The sequence below is a fragment of the Chenopodium album genome, chromosome 7, assembly GCF_948465745.1.
Source record: "Chenopodium album chromosome 7, dcCheAlbu1.1, whole genome shotgun sequence".
NCBI classification, from domain to species: Eukaryota; Viridiplantae; Streptophyta; class Magnoliopsida; order Caryophyllales; family Amaranthaceae; genus Chenopodium; species Chenopodium album.
Window position 1 is genome coordinate 21,674,199 of NC_137840.1, and position 22,835 is coordinate 21,697,033.

General features: G+C 37.1%; 1 protein-coding gene across 1 annotated transcript; it reads right to left on the reverse strand.

Moving 5' to 3' along the window:
- Positions 1–18,708: 18,708 nt before the first annotated feature.
- On the reverse strand, positions 18,709–22,507 carry LOC145638954 (uncharacterized). Its single transcript, XM_081690034.1, has 3 exons — positions 21,784–22,507; positions 19,934–20,281; positions 18,709–19,735 (listed from the first exon to the last, which is right to left on the reverse strand). The coding sequence occupies exons 1-3, from the start codon at positions 22,222–22,224 to the stop codon at positions 19,100–19,102; spliced, it is 1,425 nt and encodes a 474-aa protein (XP_081546160.1). The 5' UTR covers positions 22,225–22,507; the 3' UTR covers positions 18,709–19,099.
- Between the last annotated feature and the right edge of the window lie 328 nt (positions 22,508–22,835).

Genomic DNA, 22,835 nt, shown 5'->3' on the forward strand with positions numbered 1-22,835 from the left:
GAGGGACAGGAATTTTGTTTGCATCCACCAAGTCTTGAACTGAAAGGAATGGTGTCCTTCGAACAAGTGTATTATTCTGATAGCGGGTTCAGAATTATTCGAAAGCTAATATATTCAGCAAGGTCAAGTGATCGGAATGCCTGGGTGGAGGCCGCTTCCGATCAGTAATATTAATATAATTAATATTACAGCTTAATCTTGACTGAACCCTTCGGGTCACACCCAAGCAAATATATGCGAACCAACTCGACGAATTAAATAGGAAGAAATTAATTCGTCGCCTGAGTGTTAAATAATTAGACATCGGTAATTCGAGCTTAGAGCGTCGAAACCGATCGTCGGAAGTCGAGTCTAAATAATAAAAGACGAGACGCGCAAAATAATAATAAATCAACAATATTCCCGAAAATACCCCTAGCATCGGAGTGCCCCGAGTATCCGAATGCTAAGGGCAAGACAAGCCGGCGCACCGTGCTGCAGCCACGGCCAGCCGCGGCTCGGCACAGCAGCAGCCGCGCCTCGCCACGGCAGCAGCCGCAGCCGCACCACGCCACAGCAGCAGCTGGTGCGGGCTGGGCTCGGGCCAGGTGCGGGCTGGGTGCGGGCCAGGTGCGGGCTGGGCTCGGGCTGGGCTCGGGCTTGGCTCGTGGCTTGGCTCGGGCCATAGGGCCGTGAATAAGGGGAAGGTTAGAATATGGGAGCAAGTGGGTTGCCATGTGGCACAAGGTGAGGGAGAGAGTGGGAAGCAAGTTTGGTCCCCATCTCCAAGTGGTCCTCACCTACTCTCTCATGTATGCTTGACACCTGTTGATTTATTACTAGTTTGCTTAATAATTTTATTTTAGCTTTAAAATAAAATGAGAAAATCTCATTGTCCCACATTGATGGGAGAGATTTTCATACTCCCATCATTCCCTATAAATACCCAACTTTGGGCATTGGAAATGTTGCTTGAGTGGAAGTTAAATAGAGCATTCCATAATATTGGAAAAACTCTCAAACTCATATAACACTCGGGTTTTGGTCGGACCTCGCTAACCCCCAGGTAGTAGACCTTAAAGTTGTGTTCGCCTTTTTGTGGGTGGATACCGTCGGAGGCGCGGCGCTTGACGTGCTCGTAGCTTTCAAGTAAGAGCCCCGGTTTTTGGGTGAAGCTCGCTTCGACGGTAAGATTCGTTATCTTTTCTTTGTGTTTATTTGTTTATGCTTTATGATTTTAATTATTGCGAGCGGTTCCTTGGGTCGGGGTTTGTTTCCGCGGTGAGTCTGACTCACCAAACCCTAACAGCGGTATCGGAGCCCCGCTCGTTTATTTTTATAATCATATTTTTCAAGGTTTATTTTGGCTTAATTTTCTGGTTTAAGTTGCTAATTAGATTAGTAGCTCGGTTTTATTATTTTAATCCCGTTTTAATGTCGATTTTGGCCCATAACCCAGATTTTCGCCCAAGACTAGTGAATTTTGGGTGGAAAACGTGTTCTGGAAAGGTTTTTACTCCCAGAGGGGGCTTTGTTTTAGCCAAATTCTGACCAGAAATGCCTGTTTCGAGGGGTTTTTCGTTTTTTACGAAAAATTTCAAATCTTTTCTAACCTTGAAATTAATGGCATAAATTGTTGATTATATGGTTGATTATTTCCATTATTTTTTGCATTTTATGTCCCCTTAAAGCACACTAACTTGGTAGTATTTGATGCTTAAAGGTTGATTTATTTTCACATAATTGCAAACTAATTGCTTTTTAATGTGAAAGTTTTAATTTTGAGGCTTCCTAAGTGTTAAAGATTCAATCTTTATTTGTGATAAGTGATTGAAACTTTAAAAACCACTAAATTCCATGTTATTTTGTGTTAAACTTTGATGTTTTAATCATTTTGAGTTGATTGGAAACATAAAGTTTCGATTTTTGTGATAGAAATTTGGTTATCTTCATGTTGGAAGATATAATTTTCAAGGATTCACAAAATTTAGATGTTTGAATTTTCATTTGAACATTAAAGTTCATATTTTTCCAACTTCCCTTTACTTTGTCAAATTCTCAAGTTTAATTTAAATTGATTAAATTGAAAGTGAGAAATTGCCTCAATTTTATGTTGCACCAAGATAAACCAATTTAATTAAGAATGGTTCTTGGAATTATTTTGGTTATTTGCACTTTGAAAATTTTATTAAGTTAGACTTGTTTAAAATTTTATTTTGCTCTCTAATTAGTTCTAAAATTAATTTAGAATTAATTATTGTTGTCTCGCGAAAAGGAATCAAATCCCGAGGCCGTGGCACGCAAAATGAGGCAATGCATCACCTTGGCGAGCCGGGCTGCACAACAGCCCATATGTGGCTGCCAAGGTGGCAGCACCACCTTACTTGCGGCCACACGTGCGGCAGCAGCCACGCAAGGCAGCAGCCACGCGCGGCTGTGCTGTGGCAGCAGCTCGCGGCCGTGTGCCGTGGGCCGTGTGTTCGTGGTCTTGGCGTGTGTGTATGCTTGGTGCGGTGAGGTGTCTAGCCGTAGTAGGCTTGATGTTGCTTATTTTGCCGTTTTATCTATTTTAATTAATTTTGTTTATTTTAATTAAAATTTTGGGAGGCTAGGCCTCGGTTTTGAGCGGCATTGGCAAAATTTCATTTTGACAAGGTTGGGTGCTACCGACTTAATTAATTAGATTAATTAAGGAAATGCGGAATTTAGTGGGAGCTTCAATTATTAATGACGTAAAATATATAATCGGTTAAACAACTTTGACTAGTTTTAATTAGGCGTGTTAATCGGATTAACCACCTAGATTAGTTACTAGTGCGCGCGTTGTTTAAATGCATTTTATTTTGTTTTAATTTGTAAATTGCATGGGCCATTCACAAATAGTGAATGGATGAATGGAATATATATATTCTCTGTCACAGGTTTTATGAAATGGCAACTAGTGGGACCCGACTAGGATAGAAAATACGGACTACGTGCCGTTATGTATTTTTGTAAATCTAAATACGGTCTACGCACCGTTAAGTATTTTTGTACTTTAATATTTAGATTATTCCTAGTTGTAGACACTAGTTTTTGCATAGTTTGGTTAAGTCTTGAAGACGGCGTATCTTGGAAGACAAAGCCTTGAATTGCAAATGAAGACCTTTTGAAGATATGAAGATCTCAAGGGGTCATGCTAGTTTCCAATATGCATCTATAATTTCGCTTTATATTTTATGCTTATATATATGTGTGTGAATTATTCGTTAGATGCATGTTTAGTTTTTCTTGATGTTGCGATGATTAGTTAAGTTCACTTAAATCAACCAACATAGAAATCCTAGGTCCCTAATAATATTGAGTCAAATTTGCCTTTCCAAAACAACACTTACTAACCGAACGAGAGTGATGGTAGGCTACGGCAAAGCGAGGTGCCAACACTTCTCCAAGGGGCATAAGGCACACCGGGTGTGCACGTTGGTTTTGGTTTAACTCATCGGTATGAGTGAGGAGTCCTCACATACCGTGACAAAAGAGATACATCGTCAAAGATGCATTAGATGCGACGATTATCTAACCAAGAGTGGCTTAGAGCCATTAGCAAGGCAATGCTTACCCTAGAAGATTGAGTGTTTAAGACAAGCCAAAGCATGCTTAACCACTCTTTGTTTCTTCGGATCTTGGAATCGCCTTATTTTCGCCAAATAGGGACAATTATTATGCGTAAATAAGACGTTTAATAAGATTGAAGTTTGCATGAATGCTATTAAATTTCAAACTTATTATGTTCTTGATAAATGGTTATACTTAGCACTTATATTTATAGTATTCTAAATCAAATAATATTGTTTCCATGATTGGTAAAGGAAATCCTTGAGAATAGTTCTCAAAGAAAGGAAAAGCATTTCTAAAATACAATTCTCATGAATGACTTTTATAATTAAGTCCGAAAGGAAGGTTGGACATCATGTATTCAAAATACTAGGTAGTTTTGATAAAACATGAGGTATTGAGTTGCAAACTCAAGATTGTCAATGTTTGACAACCAACGTATCTTTTCGCATCACAATTGAGTAGGACTCATTAATGTAGTAATTCGAGTAAGAATTAATGGAAAAGATGAAACTTTGTTTAACGACGCACTAGGTGCTTGATTATGCCTAACAAAGTATAAGAGTCAAGGTACTTAAAGAAATTATTCTTTAAGTAAGATTATGAGATGTTGTATGATAAGAAATATAGGAAAGAAGGAACGAAGAAAAGGAATTAGATTTCATTTCAACTCATGAGTTCATGTTATTTACTTAGCAATTCGTTATCTTCACAAGTATCAGATACTGCTTGAGTGTTCCACTATGATAGTGACCTCAAACTATTGAAGTTAAGCTAAGTTATCGACTTACAAGCTTAGAATAAAGCAAGAAGAGCTACATCAGTTGTAAGGTCGTATGTTTTGTTTAAAGACCTTTTAAGCCAAAGGCTGGAACAAGTAATGGTTATTATGTTCCATAATCAGCAACTGATCCGTTTACACACGGAAAGACTCACATCCAAAGTAATGAGCAATAGTTGCGAGATTTATTTGAATGGGATGGTTATCCAAGCGTTGAGTTAAGAATGCTTGATTATAAACAAACATTTCTCTAACATGATAAACTCACTAAGTTCAATTCATGGGCTTGATTTGCGTTCCAAACATCTTTAGCAATGTCACATCGGCAAGAACGTTCTCAAGGCTCTATTAAATAGGCTCTTGATAGTTGCTTGAATTGGAATCGTTCTAAGACAAGAAAGTCTTACTTGTTGAAACCGACAAAGCAGAGAGCTATTGTTCTTGGTATAGACAATTGACTCCGAAGGCTAAAGAGGATTCAATTACTTCAACGTTTCACAAAGAATTTGAAAGGATATGGCTATATTCATCAAATGTGAACAAACTTGACTTGAGTAGCTCAAGAGTTCGGTGAAGTACAGAATCGACTTGGCAAGATATCAAAATGTCTAGATTAGATCGAGCGATGTTTGCTTGAGCCAAGCGTGACTATCTCAAAGTTATGAATGGAAATTTTCATAAATAACTCCACAAAGAACATGGTGTGTCTTCACGGAGACCTCGGTGTCATTTGAAAATGACTCAAACGATGATGGTTCACAACCCTTCCTATAAAGTTCTTAAAGATTTGCACAAATGACTAATGTTACACTAAACAATGTGTCGAAGCTAAGAAAGGACGCCATATTCAGTTATGGATAGAAAAAACTTCTAAAAGTCTTTTAAAGTATATGTCTAAGGCTCTTAGTCTCAGTGGGAGTTCACTAGCTCAGTGGGAGCAAAGTGGCTCAGTGGGAGCTAGGTGACTCAGTGGGAGCTGAATGGCTCAATAAAGACTAAGATAGCTCAAGTAGGAGCTAACTGTTTGTTTCACAACGAACTTTTACCCAAAGACAATTTACATGTCTCTTTGTAAGCATTCAAGTGAGACTACGGGTATTACCTCCACATCCTAATTGAGAACAAAAATTGTTTGTTGCTCTAAGTAGTGTTTTTCTGGAAAGTAACACGTTTCCAAAACGAAAAGTGGGAGGAAAATGAACTCGATGACCATCGATCTTAGCAACAAACTAGAATTGAGAATCTCGGAAGACCTTAAAGGACTTCGTGATAATGCTTGATCAAGAATACTCAAAAGGACTTTACAAGTGCCTTAAAAGAGAATTCATTACTCACAAAACATTAAAGATGTTGGAGTAAGATCAACATAATAAAAGGGCTTTGAAAGCGCCTTAAAACTCAGTGTTTGATGCCCCGTATAGGTATAGAATTCACCAAAGGCTTGGATTGAATCCTATAAATTTTCTATTAAGTTAGAAACAAACCTAAGACTTACAAGCATACTATTTACTATTAGATAGTAAAGGAATAATGTCTTGTAAGATAGCTACGACAAATCTAAATTCCGAATAATGGTTAAAAGCCATGAAAATCCGAAATAGACTCCATGTTTGAAAATCATGTTTGAAACTTGATTAATTTGCATGAAAGGTGAAAGACCCATCGATTGCAAATAAGTTTTCAAGGAGAAAACTAACAAATGTGGAAATGTATATGCATACATAACTAGATTGGTTGTAAAGGATATAATTAATTTCAAGGAGTTGATTTTAATAAAATCCCATTCACCAATCGGAATGCTCAAGTCTTTTCGCGATTGATCTAGCAAAATTGCGCATATGAAATATGGCAAAATAGATACCAAAATCGCCTTCCCAAAATGGAATTTTGGAAGTGACTATGGAATAGTCTAAGGGTTTTGAAAATCTAAATAATGCTAGATTTGAAAGCAAGCACATGGAATCCGTCATGGGATTAAAGGAAGCATTGCATGAAGGAATTGGAACGTGTTTTCTCATAAAGTTAATAAGAAGATTGACTTATGGAGAAACATAAAAATTTCTGATGAACAAGAAGTTTAGTGGGAGCAAAAGTAATGGTCCAACAAGAAGTTTACGAACTCTACTGTGAAACAACCATCAAATGCTAAATGTTTAGATTTGAAAGTATTTTCGACAATGGACCGAGCTAAAGACGATACTTAGTACATGTTGGGAATTAAGTTCTATGGTATAGACTTAATTAAATGTTTAAATGAGTAAAAGAAATTACCATGTTAAACATGAAAGACTTTGAAAGGCTTTCGACTCATATGTATGAAGCTAAGTAAATGTTTGAACTAAGTATAAGCTAGGCTAAGTACTAAATCAAACAAGAAAGACTCTAGTAAGAGACTTTCAATCATATCATACAACGAACAATTTGGCAAGACTCAGTGTAACTGTATGAGCTAAATGTCACATGGATGGAATAAAATTGAGAATCATTCTAGAATTAAATCCATCATGTAAGGCTATGATATGGAATCGTCAGATGACTTACATGCTTAGAGCATGTGAAGTACGTATATAATACCAATCGACATTAATCTAAGTATTAGATCATTAGATTATAGTCAAGAACATCCAAAGAACTTAGATAAGTAGTTGGATGAGTTCTTGACGCATGGAAACAAATATAATTTGAGTTTTGATGTTGCAAGCACAAACCTTAACAAGGATTAGATCCTTAGCAAGGAAGCCATTTATAAGCACGAGGCAAGAAGTGTCGTGGCTTGAGAATGGTAACATGGATGTGCATCCATGTATAATGTGCGGGAATTTAAGGAAAATTTCCATGATCACAAGTGATTAGGGTATCCCAAATCGTTGTGAGTCGCTTGGAGTAAAACCCAAGCAAGGCATCATCGGGGAGTCTACTAAAATATATGTTGAGAATATTGTTGCCTTAAAGGCAATAATAAGATAGATGTCAAATGGAAAGGTTCGTTGTTGAACATTAATGATTGTAGGTTGTCAAGTAGAAGGTCTCAAATCATGAAAATGAGTGGGAGCCATTGCTTGGACAATAAATCCTGAATCACATGTAATCCATTAACACTCTCAAAATTTTATCATCTTATTATGGAAATGGTGGATAATGAAGATGCTAAGGTTTGCAAAGTAATTTTAACTAAACCTTTGCAATAAGTGAACGACAACATTCATAATTGCATGAAAGAAATCAAGCATATCAAATATGGGTGTGATTTCTATGAATGTTTTATGAAGAGTATTACTCTTTAAACATTTGGGAAAAACCATTTATCATAAGATGAAACATTGTGAAGTTTCATAGTGGAATAAAATATTTCTAAATATTCCACAAAACTATTTAATTGTGGTTTAGAATTAAATAATGAGTCCATTCGATTTTAATAAATATTCAAAATAGGGTATCAAGTCAATGGCTTGGATAAAGAAACACCTATTAAGTGAACATTGAATATTTTAATCGAAAATTATCCCTAATCAAGGTCATATTTTGTGGACGATTGATGACCATCAGAGATTAGTGTGTAGTATGATTTGTAGCACCGTTTCTTGTGCTATGAGGATATAAATCATTTGCACAGGTATTGGTTTAGAACCATACTGGATCGACCTATGAGGATACTTTAAGAGATTTAAAATCGTCATAAGTATTTTCTCATTATTACTATCGGAACTCTTTTCCTTTGACCATGAGTAGTGGGAGATCTCTTGTTTGAGTACTGGTCCGCTTTGGTATCCGCCAAACGTTTGCCGTAACTGGGGATTATAAAGACAGATATTGGGCGGGTGAGTCCTCTTAGTAAGAGAGGCTACATTACAAGACTGGAAATGTCCCCCTACTAACAATAGGGAACATGTCTTGTTGTTAACAAGGCCTCTCGAAGAGCGAGACTGTGAAAAATGCATGGCCGTGCTCAGATGGATTTTAGAAATCATCTGCTTATTGACAGTCAAACTCGGATTTCGAGAAACACTTCTGGACGTAACAGAGATGACTGGTAATCTTACTCTGTAGTTCATGAAGAGACATGAAGAGACATAGGATAAGGGCTATACACTAAATGCACACTTGTCCAGAAGGACAAGTGGGAGATTGAAAGGAATGGTGTACTTCGAACAAATGTATTATTCTGATAGCGGGTTCAGAATTATTAGAAAGCTAATATATTCAGCAAGGTCAAGTGATCGGAATGCCTAGGTGGAGGCCGCTTCCGATCAGTAATATTAATATAATTAATATTACAGCTTAATCTTGACTGAACCCTTCGGGTCACACCCAAGCAAATATATGCGAACCAACTCGACGAATTAATTCGGAAGAAATTAATTCGTCGCCCGAGTGTTAAATAATTAGACATCGGTAATTCGAGCTTAGAGCGTCGAAACCGATCGTCGGAAGTCGAGTCTAAATAATAAAAGACGAGACGCGCAAAATAATAATAAATCAACAATGTTCCCTATATTTATGAGTCAGATTTTGAATAAAGAGGCGAACCATTTCTCTTTCTTTGGGAGGATTTACCAAGAGTGAAGCTGTTTCCCTCCACCTGTTCAGGTTAGCGGTGAAGCCTTCATTCTCTTTCTGTTTGAGAATGGAGAGTTCACGTTCAGAAGTTTTGGTTTGAATGTTATACTTGTAACGATTCACGAAACTGTCGGTGACATCTTTCCAAGTCGCAGTATGCTTGGCATCTAAGGAATAAAACCATTGTTGGCAAGCATGTTCTAAGGAGAGAGGGAACACCGTAGGGAAGAGTATTACATCCAATCCCTTAAGATCCATGGTTGAAGAGAACGTCTTCAAATGGAATATTGGATTGTTAGTAGGCTTGAACTTTGGAATATCAGCAGTGGAGAACTTTTCAGGGAGTCTGTCCTTCACATCCAAAGGAGTGGGAGGCCGTTCCACATAAGTGAAATCCTTAGAAATCTTACTCATTTGCTCCTTCAGTTTGTCAAGGGTGGAAATAGTGACCTTGTTTAATTTGTTCCATGGTAGTGACCCTAGTGGTAAGGGTTTGCATCATGGAAGACAGTGCCTCGATGGATTTTTTGATTTTCTCAATATCTTCTTTAGTGGCCATTGAAAGGTGATGAGTAATGGAGATGGCAAAGCTCTCTTTGAACGCCTATTAGCTCTGAGAGATTGTTGCGGTAATGACTCGAACCATATTAATCTATCCCTGTTCCTTGACCAAGTACTGTGAAATAAAATAATTCACTTAATTGTTTGACTCATTGCTCAAGATAGGAAAGGAAGGAAGAAATAGATATTTGAAAACAGGTGAGAAAACTCCACTCATTTTTTTATTATGACGAAAAAAGGGTGCATGAACCTAATATACGATCATAAACGACCTGGTGCACGACTCGAGTTGGAACATAAAGAAAGTGTGTGGAATATACTTGACTCGTGAGTGACTAAGTGATGTTATAAGACTTGTGGTATGATCGTATGGCTAGACATGTGAACAATAACCAAGCTGACTGACGCGAGGACCAAATTAACACGGAAAACTGTACCGTGTCACGGTAAAAGCTGCCGTGACACAGTGGTTTTTTTTTTTTTTGAAAATCCACCGTGCAACGGTGGAAATTGCCGTGACACGATGAACTTTCTCGTGCCACGGTGGATGCTTACGTGGCACGGGAAATTTTTATTTTTATTTTTTTTATGCTGGAAATCCACCGTGTCACGGTGGAAATTGTTTTGACACGGTGAACTTTCCCATGACACGGTGTAGACCTGGCAATCCTGACCCAGACCCGATGACCCGACCCGAATGACCCGACCCATGACCCGAAATTGACCCAAAACCCGAATTAACCCGACCCGACCCATACCCGACCCGAAGTGGAACTGACCCGACCTTGACCCGAAACTCGAAATGACCCAACCCGAAACGACCTGACCCGTGATGACCCGACCCAAAGTTGACCCGAGACCCGAAACGACCCGACCCGAAGTTGACCCGAGACCCGAAGTTGACCCGACCCGAAAATGACCCGACCTTTAACTTCTTTTAGTAAATAATTACATAAGATATAAAAAGTTTATATTAGGAAATTATACATTAAAATAGACCCAACAACATCTTACATGACTACATTGACTTTCATATAATAGCTAAAAAAGATGGTCAATGTGAGATATGTGAATAATGCAAAATGTCAAATCGTTAAGAGTAATTTGGGACGGAGGGAGTATAAGAATAATTCAAAGAAATTACTACAACAATGACAATGATAATAAGGGTAAGTATTAAAACTAAGATCAATAAGAGAGTGAGGTATAACTCAATTAGTTAGAGCATCCCTCTTAGTTTCAGTAGATCCTGAAAGTGATTCTAAGCCTAAAGTTCTAAACACACACAATAAAAAAAAAAGTTAATAAAAGTCAAACAATTACTATAATCCATGAAAAAAAATAGCCTTAATAAATATAGTAAGTTTTTCGTCAAAAAATAAATAAATATATATACAGAGTTGAATTTAACCCAATGAATCACCCGAATATGACTCGACTAGAAGTTGACCCGATACGAAGTTGACCCGGAAATTGAACCTGAAAATTGACCTGACCCGAACTGACCCGACCCGAAAATTGACCCGACCCTAACTGACCCGACCCAAACTTGACCCGACCCGAACTCGACCCGAAGTGTTGACCCGATACCCGACCCGACCTGATTATCAGTCGACCCGAAATCAACCCGAAACCCGAAATGACCCGACCCGACCCAAACTTGACACGATAATCTTTTGACCCGAACTTGACCCGACCTGAAATGACCCGACCCATACCCGACCCGAATGACATATTTGCCAGGTCTAGCACGGTGGATGCTGACGTGGCACGGGAAATTTTTTTTTTTGCTGGAAATCCACCGTGACACGGTGGATGCTGACGTGGCACGGGATTTGTTTTTTGGAAATCCACCGTGGCACGATGGAAATTGCCGTGACACGGTGAACTTTCCCGTGCCACGGTGGATGCTGATGTGGCATGGGGTTTTTTTTTCGCTAATTACTAAGTGAGTACGGTCCATTGGCAATCGTTAGTCATAAAATAATCCACCATAGACAAAGAAAGATCGTTAGGATCAAAACGACCAAACATAAACACGTAGTCACAATGATGCAAAGAGTAGTTCGCAACCTAAGGTCAAGTTCTATGTTCGAGTATGGTCAGGTTTATTTGGTGTCAATAGGATACCATGGTTAAGAGTTTGGATGCGTTAGCAAGGCAGCCTCCCTTGAGGGTGTATGCCAACGGGCGGCTCCGCGAGTTCGTGATGAAATCGAACTCGACTCCATGGTTTGGGTGGATTTGATAACTCGGATGAACCCTTATTGTCATGAGCATTTTTGGGTTGAAAGAGCTAAAATCCCCCGGGGCTAAGACACATGTAGAACACCGTTTTTTTAGAAAAATCAAAGGAAGTTGACTGTGAGAAGAGAAAACAAGCCACCAGACTGATTTTAGGACTTCCGTGACACGTCGGAGATTCCCGTGCCACAATACTGCACACCGTCAAACGATGCACTGCACCGTGACACTGCAGATTCTGCCGTGGCATGGCAGTCATAAAATCTGACTCGTACCCTGTTTTCCTTCGTACGCAATCAAGTTATTAAATTTTTCCTACGGAACAGACCTAAATACGACGTTAAAACGTCTATGCTTATACAACAATGCCAAATTAATCACAGGAATATTTTTCAAGAATCTTTCAAGTCTCATCCACTCATCTTAATTAAATACCTATCACTCAAATCGATAAATAACCAAGAATCCTCCCCAGTGGAGTTGCCAAATTGTAGGCAAGAATCTTTCAAGTCTCATCCACTCATCTTAATTAAATACCTATCACTCAAATCGATAAATAACCAAGAATCCTCCCCAGTGGAGTCGCCAAATTGTAGACGTCGCTCGAAGTGCGCCTACGTTAAAGCATGTGTGAATATGCTTGGCACTCATAAGAAGTGGGAATTGACATAATACGATTAGGGACAAGGAAAGTAGGGAGACGCCAACAAGTTTTTAAGGAACTTGTAAACCGTTCACGGATCATAAAAGGCAACCACGATTAAGGGACAACAATAGGCAACAACGATTGACCCGTGAAGGTTACACCCCATTCATAATCCATGAAATTACTAACTCCATATGGTTCGGAACCACGAAAGGAGGATCGGGGATGATGGTATGAAGTGAGTCATGGAGTCACATTCGCCCGTATTGGCCTCTACTCGATTCTTATAGTGAAAAGTTATTCCTACGATCTCAAAGGCATACAAATAAAATATTCAATTTGCTCCAAACTATTATTTAGCTAAATTGGTTGAATATTAATGCAACACATAATTCTATAAAATTTGTGATCACTTGAATTAAACAACAAGATTAAAAAGGAACCTAAACCGGTTGTCCAAATTATCTTATTAGGCGTGATTTCCAGTTACATATTTCCTTTAAATATGCAATATGGTGATCATAATAATAAAATAGAATACACATTAATATTGGAAGCAATTTAACAATAATTCCAACAATATAAAATCGTTAGAAAAATAATAGAAATAAAAGGAACATAATTCTTACTTTGATTCTGTTTGCTTACAACTATAAAATAATAAACGAGTTAGTAACTTCAAGGAAATAATAATAGAACAATAATTGAATTAAATTAAATTAAGTAGAGTTGATTTGGGGCCAAACCCTTAAACAGTTCTACCTTACACGCCTTGGCTTAAGGACAAAACCACGAGTAAAGTACGGACTCCTTGGAGTGCTTGAAGAAGGAATTTTGAAAGAAGAAGGGTAGACTAGTGTTTAGGCTAGAGCATAGAAGAGAGAAAAATCAGAGAATTAATTAATGCCCCGTACATTAGAAATGAGGGGGTATTTAGAGAAAAAATGTGTTGAGGGAACACACGGAACCCTAAAATGATAAAAACCCTAAAAAAGTATCCCGCGACACAGCAAAGTGTACCGTGACACGGGAAATCCCACCGTCATACAGGAAAAATTCCTGTGACACGGTGCACATTTTGTGTGACGCGGGAAATATTTAGTGAACGGGGGAGAAAACGCGTTAAGGGTTTACGCGGAAAGGACACGTAAATTCTCGTGTCACAGCAGGTTTTTCGTGTCACGGGGAGACCCATAGTCAGATGAGAAAGTTTCCCGTGACAAGGTGGACTGTTGCCGTGACGAGGGAATTTTCAAGCCGCTTTTCCGTCTAAATTCATTTTTAACCCTAATTTCGTTCAGCATTTTAAGTGCCGATTGATAATTTCGGGTCATTTTCTGATTTATTATTATTTGGGCTAAAATAAGAAAATAAGTAAATAAAATAAATAAAAGGTTTGGGCCAAAATAAATAATAAAACAATCAAATAAAAAAGGTTTGGGTTGAAATTAAAAAATCTATGCTTTGACCAAACATCAAGACTGATTCATGGACTATTCAAAAATTGAATTTAATTAAATACGATTTTTTAAGCACTCTCGGGATTAAATACTGAACCCGACCAATAGTGGCGGTGAAAGGTTGTTCATCATCGGGTTTGGTTTTGGGGAGATATTTTTAGGTGTCTACACAACAAGTTTTAGGAACTTGTAAACCGTTCACAAGGTGAAGGTTACACTCCTTAACGATTCAGGATATCGTTAACTCCAATAGGTCTGGAACCATGACTGGAAGTTCGGGGATGAAGGTACAAATCCAACCTAAAAAAGATTGAACCTGCCCTAATGATAGGCCTCTACTTTATTCTTCTCGTATTCATGCGCGCTTTCTGACTAGCATAAAATCAATAGGTTTACCTTAAACCTGTTTAATCTATGTTGGTTGAATATTAATGCACAAGTAAAGCTATTATTGGCGATCACTTGAATTATAATCAAATTAACCTTAAACAAGATTATTAATTATCTTATTAAATTCCCTTTAAACATGCATAAAAGGCGTGATCAAGCAATAACAATAACAATATATATCAAACAACATAATAATGATAATCGAAATAACAATCATATTTAAAATAATAATCATAATCATGTTAAAAATAAAGCATAATATTAATAGCAAGATCCTAGACATGATACTAACAAGATTAGTAACAAACCCTAGCATGTCACTAAGCATTAAAGATTAAAGCTTTAGCCCTAACATGATACTAACATGATATAACGAAAGAAAATAGGAAGCATTCTTTTAATCATACTTGATATTAGAAATATTAATTGTTACCCTAAACATGATACTAGGAAGCATTAAAACATCCTAACATAATACTAGGTTTCAACAAAACAATCTAAGCATGATTTCTATATCAAAAGATCAGTAAAGCAATTAAAGCACTTACTTCGATGCCTCGTACCTCTTTCTAATAACAAAATACACACGTTAGTAACTTCAAGGAAAATAATAAATCAAACAATTAAATTAAATAATTGAAATAGGGATTTGGGACAAAACCCTCAGAAATATCAAACCTTTTACGTCTAGGGCGAAGGCAACTTCGAACATGGCTAGGTGTGTCTAGAACTAATGTATGAGGAATTTTGTTAAATAGAAGGTTTAGAAAAAGAATAGAGTGAGAAGGAAAGCTTCTAGCTTTTTAGAGAGAGAATAGATAGAGTTGATTGTTGTTAATATTGATGATTTGATAATAGGGAGATGTAACCCCTATTTATAAGAAAAACAGCAAGGGATCAAAGAAAATCATATTCGAAATAAAACTCCTCCCGTCGCGAACGACAGGAGCTAGGACCAAACAACGAGCCCGTCGCCAGGCGACGAAAGAACGCGCTTTAACCCTAAACAACGCGCTTTTCCACGCATAATTACGTTCAACCTCGGTTGCAGGTAATTATGCGTCCGAGCAGTTTTCGAAATCAAATTTAATGTTTTATTCAAAATAAAACATTCTTTTAAAAATAATAGGCCCTCCTCTAGATCATCGGGCCACCTTTGAAAATCATTGGGCCTAATCTAATCTAATCCATAACTTCCTCATAAGTCATCGGAATTGGGCCTGTATCATATCATTGGAAAGCTCTTTCGAGCCCAATCCAACTATACTATTATTGGACCTTTATTATGGACCAAACCGAATTGGACTGGCTATTTTTCATAAATAATAGTAAGAAAAAGAAATATTTTTAAAAAACAGAAAGAGAAATATTTTAATAAAAACATCCTCATCATTAGGCTTTTTACACTTTCACCTCGTTCTATAATAAAATGACGCGAAAGGTATTCATTACCGGGTTTGGTTTTGGGGAGACACATTTGGGTTTCTACATTAACCCAAAAGACATACAAACAAGATTCAATTCGCTCCAAACTAATTATTTTAAGGCGGTTGAATATTTAATGCACACATAAATCTAATTATTGTGCTAACTTGAATTAAACAACAAGATTAATATATAGGAACCTAAACGGGTTGTCCAAATTATCTTATTAGACGTGATTTTCAATTACATATTACCAATTAAACAAATCCTAACACACCATATAAAGTGTAAGTTCTAGGCTTTTAAAGGGCCAAGCTAAGAGCATAGAGGAAATAGGATCCCCAATGGCGATTCCACTAAGGACTTAGAGGTTAAAAAAATTAGCTTTTGGTTACGGTTCAAGGTTTCCAACTTAGGTTACCTATGGGATAAATTGTCAAGAACTACCCATCTAATAGGTCATTTTGTCAATAACTAGTTACTAAAAATTTTTATAAAAAAAAACTACCCACTAAATTTTAAAAGTTTGAGTAACACTACCCATTTTGGTTTTTCGACAACAAAATTCGGCAAGTGTGGCCTCATTTTATTTTTTCCTCCAAAATTTAAGCCTAAACCTCATAAATAACAATCAGCCTAATCTCCTTACAACGAATCACCCTAAAAACACAAAATTTTTAATATTTCCCCAATTGAAGAGGGTGAAAGTAATTATGATTTTAATTAAGAAATATGTAATGCTTCTAAATTGATGTTATATTCATTTGTTTTCACTTCTTAATTGAGTGCTTCATCATTTCATATTTAAATATTGGAAGAAAAAATAAAAGTGAGCACCACTCGTCGGATTTTGTTGCCGGAAAACCAAAATGGGTAGTGCTAGTCAAACTTTTTAAATTTGATGGAAAGTTTTTTTGATAAGAATTTTAAGCGAGTAATTGTTGAGAAAATGACCTATTAGGCGGGTAATTCCTGACAATTTTTTCTTACCTATGAGTTGTAATGAAAGACTAACTTGGATAATCACATCTTCTTTTTTTCACAAAAGTAAAAGTCAAAAAAGCAACATTGCATCATGCATAATCATAGCACACTTTAAACAATGGGGATTGGCTCATTGACTAGGGGTAGTCAACACCAGGATCTTATCCTGAAATCCATGAAAATCATCCCAACCATTTAAAAAGTTGATAGCTTAATCCAACAACAAACAACAACAAAGCAACAAATTTAACAAAAAAAAACACAAGAAATCGACATCATCAATTTGTTCCAAAAAAACCCCAAAAAATCGAAAACCCTAGATCGCAAATAGCATCAAGAAATGGGCAAAAAATTCAAAATTTATATCAAAATATCAACATAATCCATGAGTAATTGAGCTTAGCTCAAAAAAATGGCGGCTTTTGGTGTCGTTTTCCCCATAATCGAGCCCAAGCTTGCTCGTGTTCTTCGACAATGACGCAGCAGAATTTCTAGAAAAGGAAAGAATAAAGGGAGCAAAAGGGGGTAATAAAGAATAAGAAAGGGAAAAAAATTAAGAGTGACCCACGAATTTTTTTAATCGGGTGGGGCCCACTTTCTCTTAACCAAGGTACTGAATTCTTTAACCAAAGGTACTGAATTCTTAGGCTGATTTATTTTTTTTGGCCGGAATTCTTAACTCAGTACCCAAAAGCAAAGTAAAAAAAATTAAGTACCTAAATGGTGAAAAAAGGAAGAATTGAGTACCTGAATTTGTGCTTAACTCTCATTATTAGTAATCTCAACAATTCTTCCATAGCTCCCTTCTTTCCTTTTCTTGCCTCAACTTCTTTGCTTCTTTATCCAAAAGCTTCAGAGTGTCATCTTTGTACCTAAATATGCACCAAAACACTAGCAACCCCATGAAGCATAAGATACACAAAAAAAATGTATAAAAATAGAGTAATTAGTGAATTAATACATTGATTCCTCTTAATTATAAGGCTCAAAACCACTCTAAAATCATCCAAATTACAAGCTATCAATAATATCTTTTTTTTTTTACTATTGAGAATATTGTGCAAACATTTGTACCCATAAATGATTTGTTTACATATTTTCTTCTTTCATTAATGCTACAATAACTAAAGTTTTGACATAGGGACAAACTGAAAGAGCTCCTTGAATATGCTAGCTATGGCGCAATGTCGCGAATTAGGCACCCTAGTAATGAATAAAAGGAAAGGAGTAAAATAAACCAAAAACATACTTCGTATCAAATAAAGAGTAAGACTTTACAAAAAAAGTAAGACTTTACTAGCTTTTAAGTAGATTCTCAGGGAAATACAATTCTGTTAACCCTGTGGCAGCGGTGCGGTGCGCTATAATTGATGATTTGGGCATAGCTCGAGATTTGAGAATGAAGAAGATGCAAGCTCTCTGCGTACCATGCTCATAACTACTGCTGGGAATCCACACCAGGAGTTGGCTGCTGCAATTTATGATGTGGCGGCACATCTTTTCAAAAGTTTCCAAGTTGCTCTTATCTCTCATGTGCCTCGCGAGAACGTCCTAGCTCATAAGTTGGCTGCATTTGGAAAGAACATAGCGGTAGGATACAAGACTCACTACTTGATGTCTGTTTGTGTCAAAGAAATCTATGAAGAGGAGCTTGCTGCTGCTGCTACTGCTGCTCTTACTACTCAAGTCCATTGTTGGTATTACCTTCTTCGGGATGGTTGCTTTAAATGTATGGTTGGTTGAAGTATACTTGTACTAGTTTCACGAACTATTTTGTTCCTTTCTAGCTATCTTTTGCCCATCACCAAGTTTTTTATAAGCTTAAAGGTGATGCTTGTAATTATTAACTTGACAATAGCCTATTAATGTAATTATCTTTCGGTTTGTGTAACAAAAAACAAGAAGGTAAAAGAGACAAAGATAAAAGCAGCAAAAGTGTTAAATTTAGAGCAGCTTTGATTCCAGGGATTCGGCCCGAGATCAATGGCAATCCCTCCACCAACTGCTAGGGTACATGCATACAGATAAAATAAAATTACGGCGAAGGGGCACCAAAGGCCGATTGAAGATAGTTATGTAAGCCCGTGTACAAGATAATTTGAAGATATTTCATCATCACTTAGGTCAGCAGAATCAATACTTCAACTAATGTTACAAAGACGATGATAATTTTATACCATCAGTTCAAGGAAAGTACTAAATCGCAGAATCCATTAGATTCAAGATCCACACTCAACACAAAGATTCGCAGTAAAATTCACATTTGCACAGTGAAAGCTCACTTGCCCTTTTGTAAAAGAGTCTTCTTGTGAATCATTGTGCTCCTATTTACAGATTCAATGGGAAAAAAGAATCCAATGGAAAATTTCTGCTAAAGGGAAGAAAGCTCCTACACACAAAACCTTAAAAATCCTATGTTCTACAAGTCTAGCTACCCTGTTACTAACCTGTATGGAGAATTCCAGAATAAAACCACCATCAAACATGCATATCATCCATCTGCCAGGTAATGTTACCCATATTCTTATCATATGATCTGTCCATTGAAGCAACTTTGGCTCGATATGCTGCTGCTGTTGCAGACATGGTCTTCAGCCTATCACCATGGGGGAGCTCACAAGTGTCTCCAACAGAGCTATATCTAATCTCAGCAGGAGGGATAAAACAGTCCATCGACAAGCCAGGGACATTGAAAGCTACTTCTTCAATTGTCCAAGCTTCTTCCATCCTTGTCTTTGTGTGGCTCATTGCTGTTTCCCCAAATCTAAAAAGGGTCACCACAGAACGTCCAGAATGAGCAATCATTATACCTTCCACAGGCCTGTAATCATCAAGACATGAATTAATCGTAGTTTCCCAATATACAGCATCTCCTCCGTTAGACTGAATGCGGGTTAAATGAGAATCTTCAATGTGTACAAGAAGCCCTGTTTTCTGACTGAAGTAACCAAACAATACATGGCGTATAATTTCAGCAGGCCCTTCACTTCTGGCCTTCAACGTCTTGGGATCAGCACACAGTTTCAGGATGAAGCAATCTTCTCCATTAATCTTCTTTTCACCAATACATCTTGCATTTGTAAACATTGCTGCTGTGGTTCTTGGATCAAGACCCTATAAATTGAAATAATCCAAGAGATTTAGAACATGCATAATTTTCAAATATATAAGCTAAAAGGGCAACTACGATTTATATTCATATAAAAGTCCTCTTAGTTATAAATAAAAATCTTCATACTCGATATTTTACAAGGATACGATAGATTCAAAGTCATTCACCAATTTATTTACCGCAAGAAGCCAGACACTCACCTGAAGTGCACGTCGAAGGGGTCTAACAGGACCTTTAGCAGCATGTGCCCCAAGCCAAGGAGTGTGCCTCCAAACTAGCTTCCCATTGCAACCAGCATGAACCTTGCTACCACCAAGTGCAAGCTCAACATACCACATGTCAGGATTCATCTGCCATAACACAAATCCACCAGACTCTGCAGACTTGGAAGAGTTTCTGTTCTTAATGACTTTATTAGGAGTCTCAATATCAGAAGCTAGCATCTTTAACTTGCCCATAGCATATGCATTATGGATAGAATTTTGAAGCTTCAACCCTCCAGAAGCAGCCGTATATTGTTGCAAAATATACTGTGCAGATGAAGTTTCCTAAAATAAATTCACCAATTAACACACAAACAACACTGACAGCTTAATAAAAAGACTGAACTAATGAAACTAGCAACATAATCCCTAAAGGGCCCTCCAAAACTCAAAAGAAAATTCGTTTTCAAAATGAGCCAGAGTTAAAAGAAAGAACATTGACAGTTCACCAAACATCTTGAGTCTCGGTTAGATCAGTCTCAAATTTACACCATAAGTAGTAAATTTGGATAGTCTATTCGACTATAATAGAATAACAACAAATTCCTTGTATACTCCAAACCCATCCTTAAATAATGCTGGAGTACTACTACAGACCTACAATTCATGGGGACAAAAGGGCAGAAGCAGAAACTTCATATTCACATGCAGAGAAATATAAGAGAGAGAGAGAGGGGGGAGGGGGGGCTCAATTCATGCCAGGCATGACAAAAAAATAAATAAATAAAAAATGCAGGTATAAAAGTAAATTCCTTAGACCACCAAACACATATACTCGTAGTTTGATTGATGAACAAGAGATTCAACTAAAGTTGCTTCCTGCTTGTCAACATACCTAAACAAGAATTTTGAAAGCAATGTACCTAAATGTAGAAAAAAAATCCCTCACCTAACCTAAGAGATTTTAAACAATTTCGTAAACCCAATCTTAAGTATCTAGGTAATACATAACAAAGATATTCAAAGAGCATACGTAATACAAGCCCGAGTTTGATGCGACACACTTCATAACTGGCCCGTCAACAACAAAACATCACAAGTTGCAAAGGTATAGGCTACATCTTAAATCAATTGTGGATAGCCCCAAGAGAAACAATACAAAAGAATCGTCCACCCTTCATCAGCAATTCCAAGTTCAGTAATTGACAAATGACCCCCCAACTAAAGCTACCAATTCTGTGTTTAATATTTTTAAACAAAAGCAACAACCAAGAATCTCAGCTAAATTCAGCAACAGAAATTGTACTGAGTATTTGTTTTTCTAATTTCATTAATTAATGCCTTTTATTAACCCTTCCAGCATTTTATTGTAAATTGGGTACTGCACAAAATACATGAAACAACATAATAACAATAATATAACAATTGGGCTATATTCTACTCCGTATATTGATATTAACACAATTTTTTTGTAATCTACTCCTTTATCACGGATAAACAGTCCATTTTCCCAGGACCTCATAAATTTATGCGTTTTATTAACTTATCTGTTTGTATTTTTGTATTTATAATATCAAAAATAAAATTCATCAATATATCAATTCCTAGAAAATTACCAATACAAGTGTATAAAAAACATTCTCATTGGCCTATTTCAGCATTATCTCCGAAATAAATCATATTAAAATAAATAAATAAATAAATAATTGAACAGATCAGAACCCCTGTAAATACAAATGAAAACAAACAAAAAAAAAAAGAAAAATTGATAGCCAAACAAAATATTTTCTTAAAAAAATAAATTCAAAAAAGTGAAAGAGACCGAAGGAGGAGGAAAGGTGACTAACAATGGGAGTGTCTTTGATGCTGAGATGAGGAAGGGGCTCAGTGGCGCTAACGTGCACCGGAGCTAGCGGCGCACCCAAAACACCAAGTAAAAGTCTCAGATCCGACCTTTTACAAGCAGCCGAGGAAGAAGATGAAGATGAACCGGAAACCGAGGGATTCCGTTTCATCCAGTGGGCCCATCCTCCTTCTTCTCTCTCCTCACGTGAGCTGCACTGGTCAGGACCCTCTCTTAACGGCGATAACATCTCCGGCGGCCTTAAGCTACCGGATCTCGCGATTAACACCTCTGGTATTGCCACGTGGTGGCCTTTCCGCCGTCGAAGTAAACCAGTCATGGCTGACCCACTTCTTGCTGGACTTCTAGACCTTGATTTTCCTGGAGATAAGCCTCTTACTACTTCATCTTTTAATGCTGAGAAAAAACCCTGTTTCCTCTCCATTTCTTATTTTATTAATTAATAAAGAAAAAAAAAACCCAAATCATGCAATGATTTTTCTATTTTTTTTGGGTATTTGCAGGAAATGGGAGGTGATAATGGAGAAACTAGAGGAATTTTCTGGACATTTTTAGGGTGAGCAGAAAAATGTAAGAGGTATTCAGTTGTTGAGCAACTGGTGAAAGGAGGAGGAGGAGAGAGAAAGTGAGAGTGAAAGAGAGAGAGTGGGAGATAGTGAGTGAGGGAGTGTGAAAAGGAGAAGAAGGAGAATGCCGTTTGAGAGAAGCAAATGGGAGAATGTGATTTCTCTCTCTTTTTTTTTTCTGCTTTTGGTCTAAACTGGGGCCAGTGCTGTTGCATAAATTAAATTAAATTAAAGTTAATAAATTTAAAAAAGAAATGATGATGAAAGTAGATTAGATTAGGGGAGCAGATTATTTTTATTATTTTTACTAGTATTATTAATATTTCAAAAAGAATTAAAGATTACGATTGGTAGCGAAACTGGGAAAGGGGGTGGGGAGGAGGATCTTGCACTAAATGGAACTGAAATAAGGAATTAGTGTAATAATGCTTGCTTTTCTCGTGAGAATAGCAGAGGACCAAAGGGAGAG

Excerpts from the sequence above, each read along its gene's own strand:
- LOC145638954 (XM_081690034.1), bottom strand. The coding sequence starts at position 22,224 with ATGGAGAGGAAACAGGGTTTTTTCTCAGCATTAAAAGATGAAGTAGTA. Across the intron at positions 20,282-21,783 it reads GCATCAAAGACACTCCCATT|GAAACTTCATCTGCACAGTA; the intron begins GTTAGTCACCTT and ends AATTTATTTTAG. Across the intron at positions 19,736-19,933 it reads CCCTTCGACGTGCACTTCAG|GGTCTTGATCCAAGAACCAC; the intron begins GTGAGTGTCTGG and ends TTCAATTTATAG.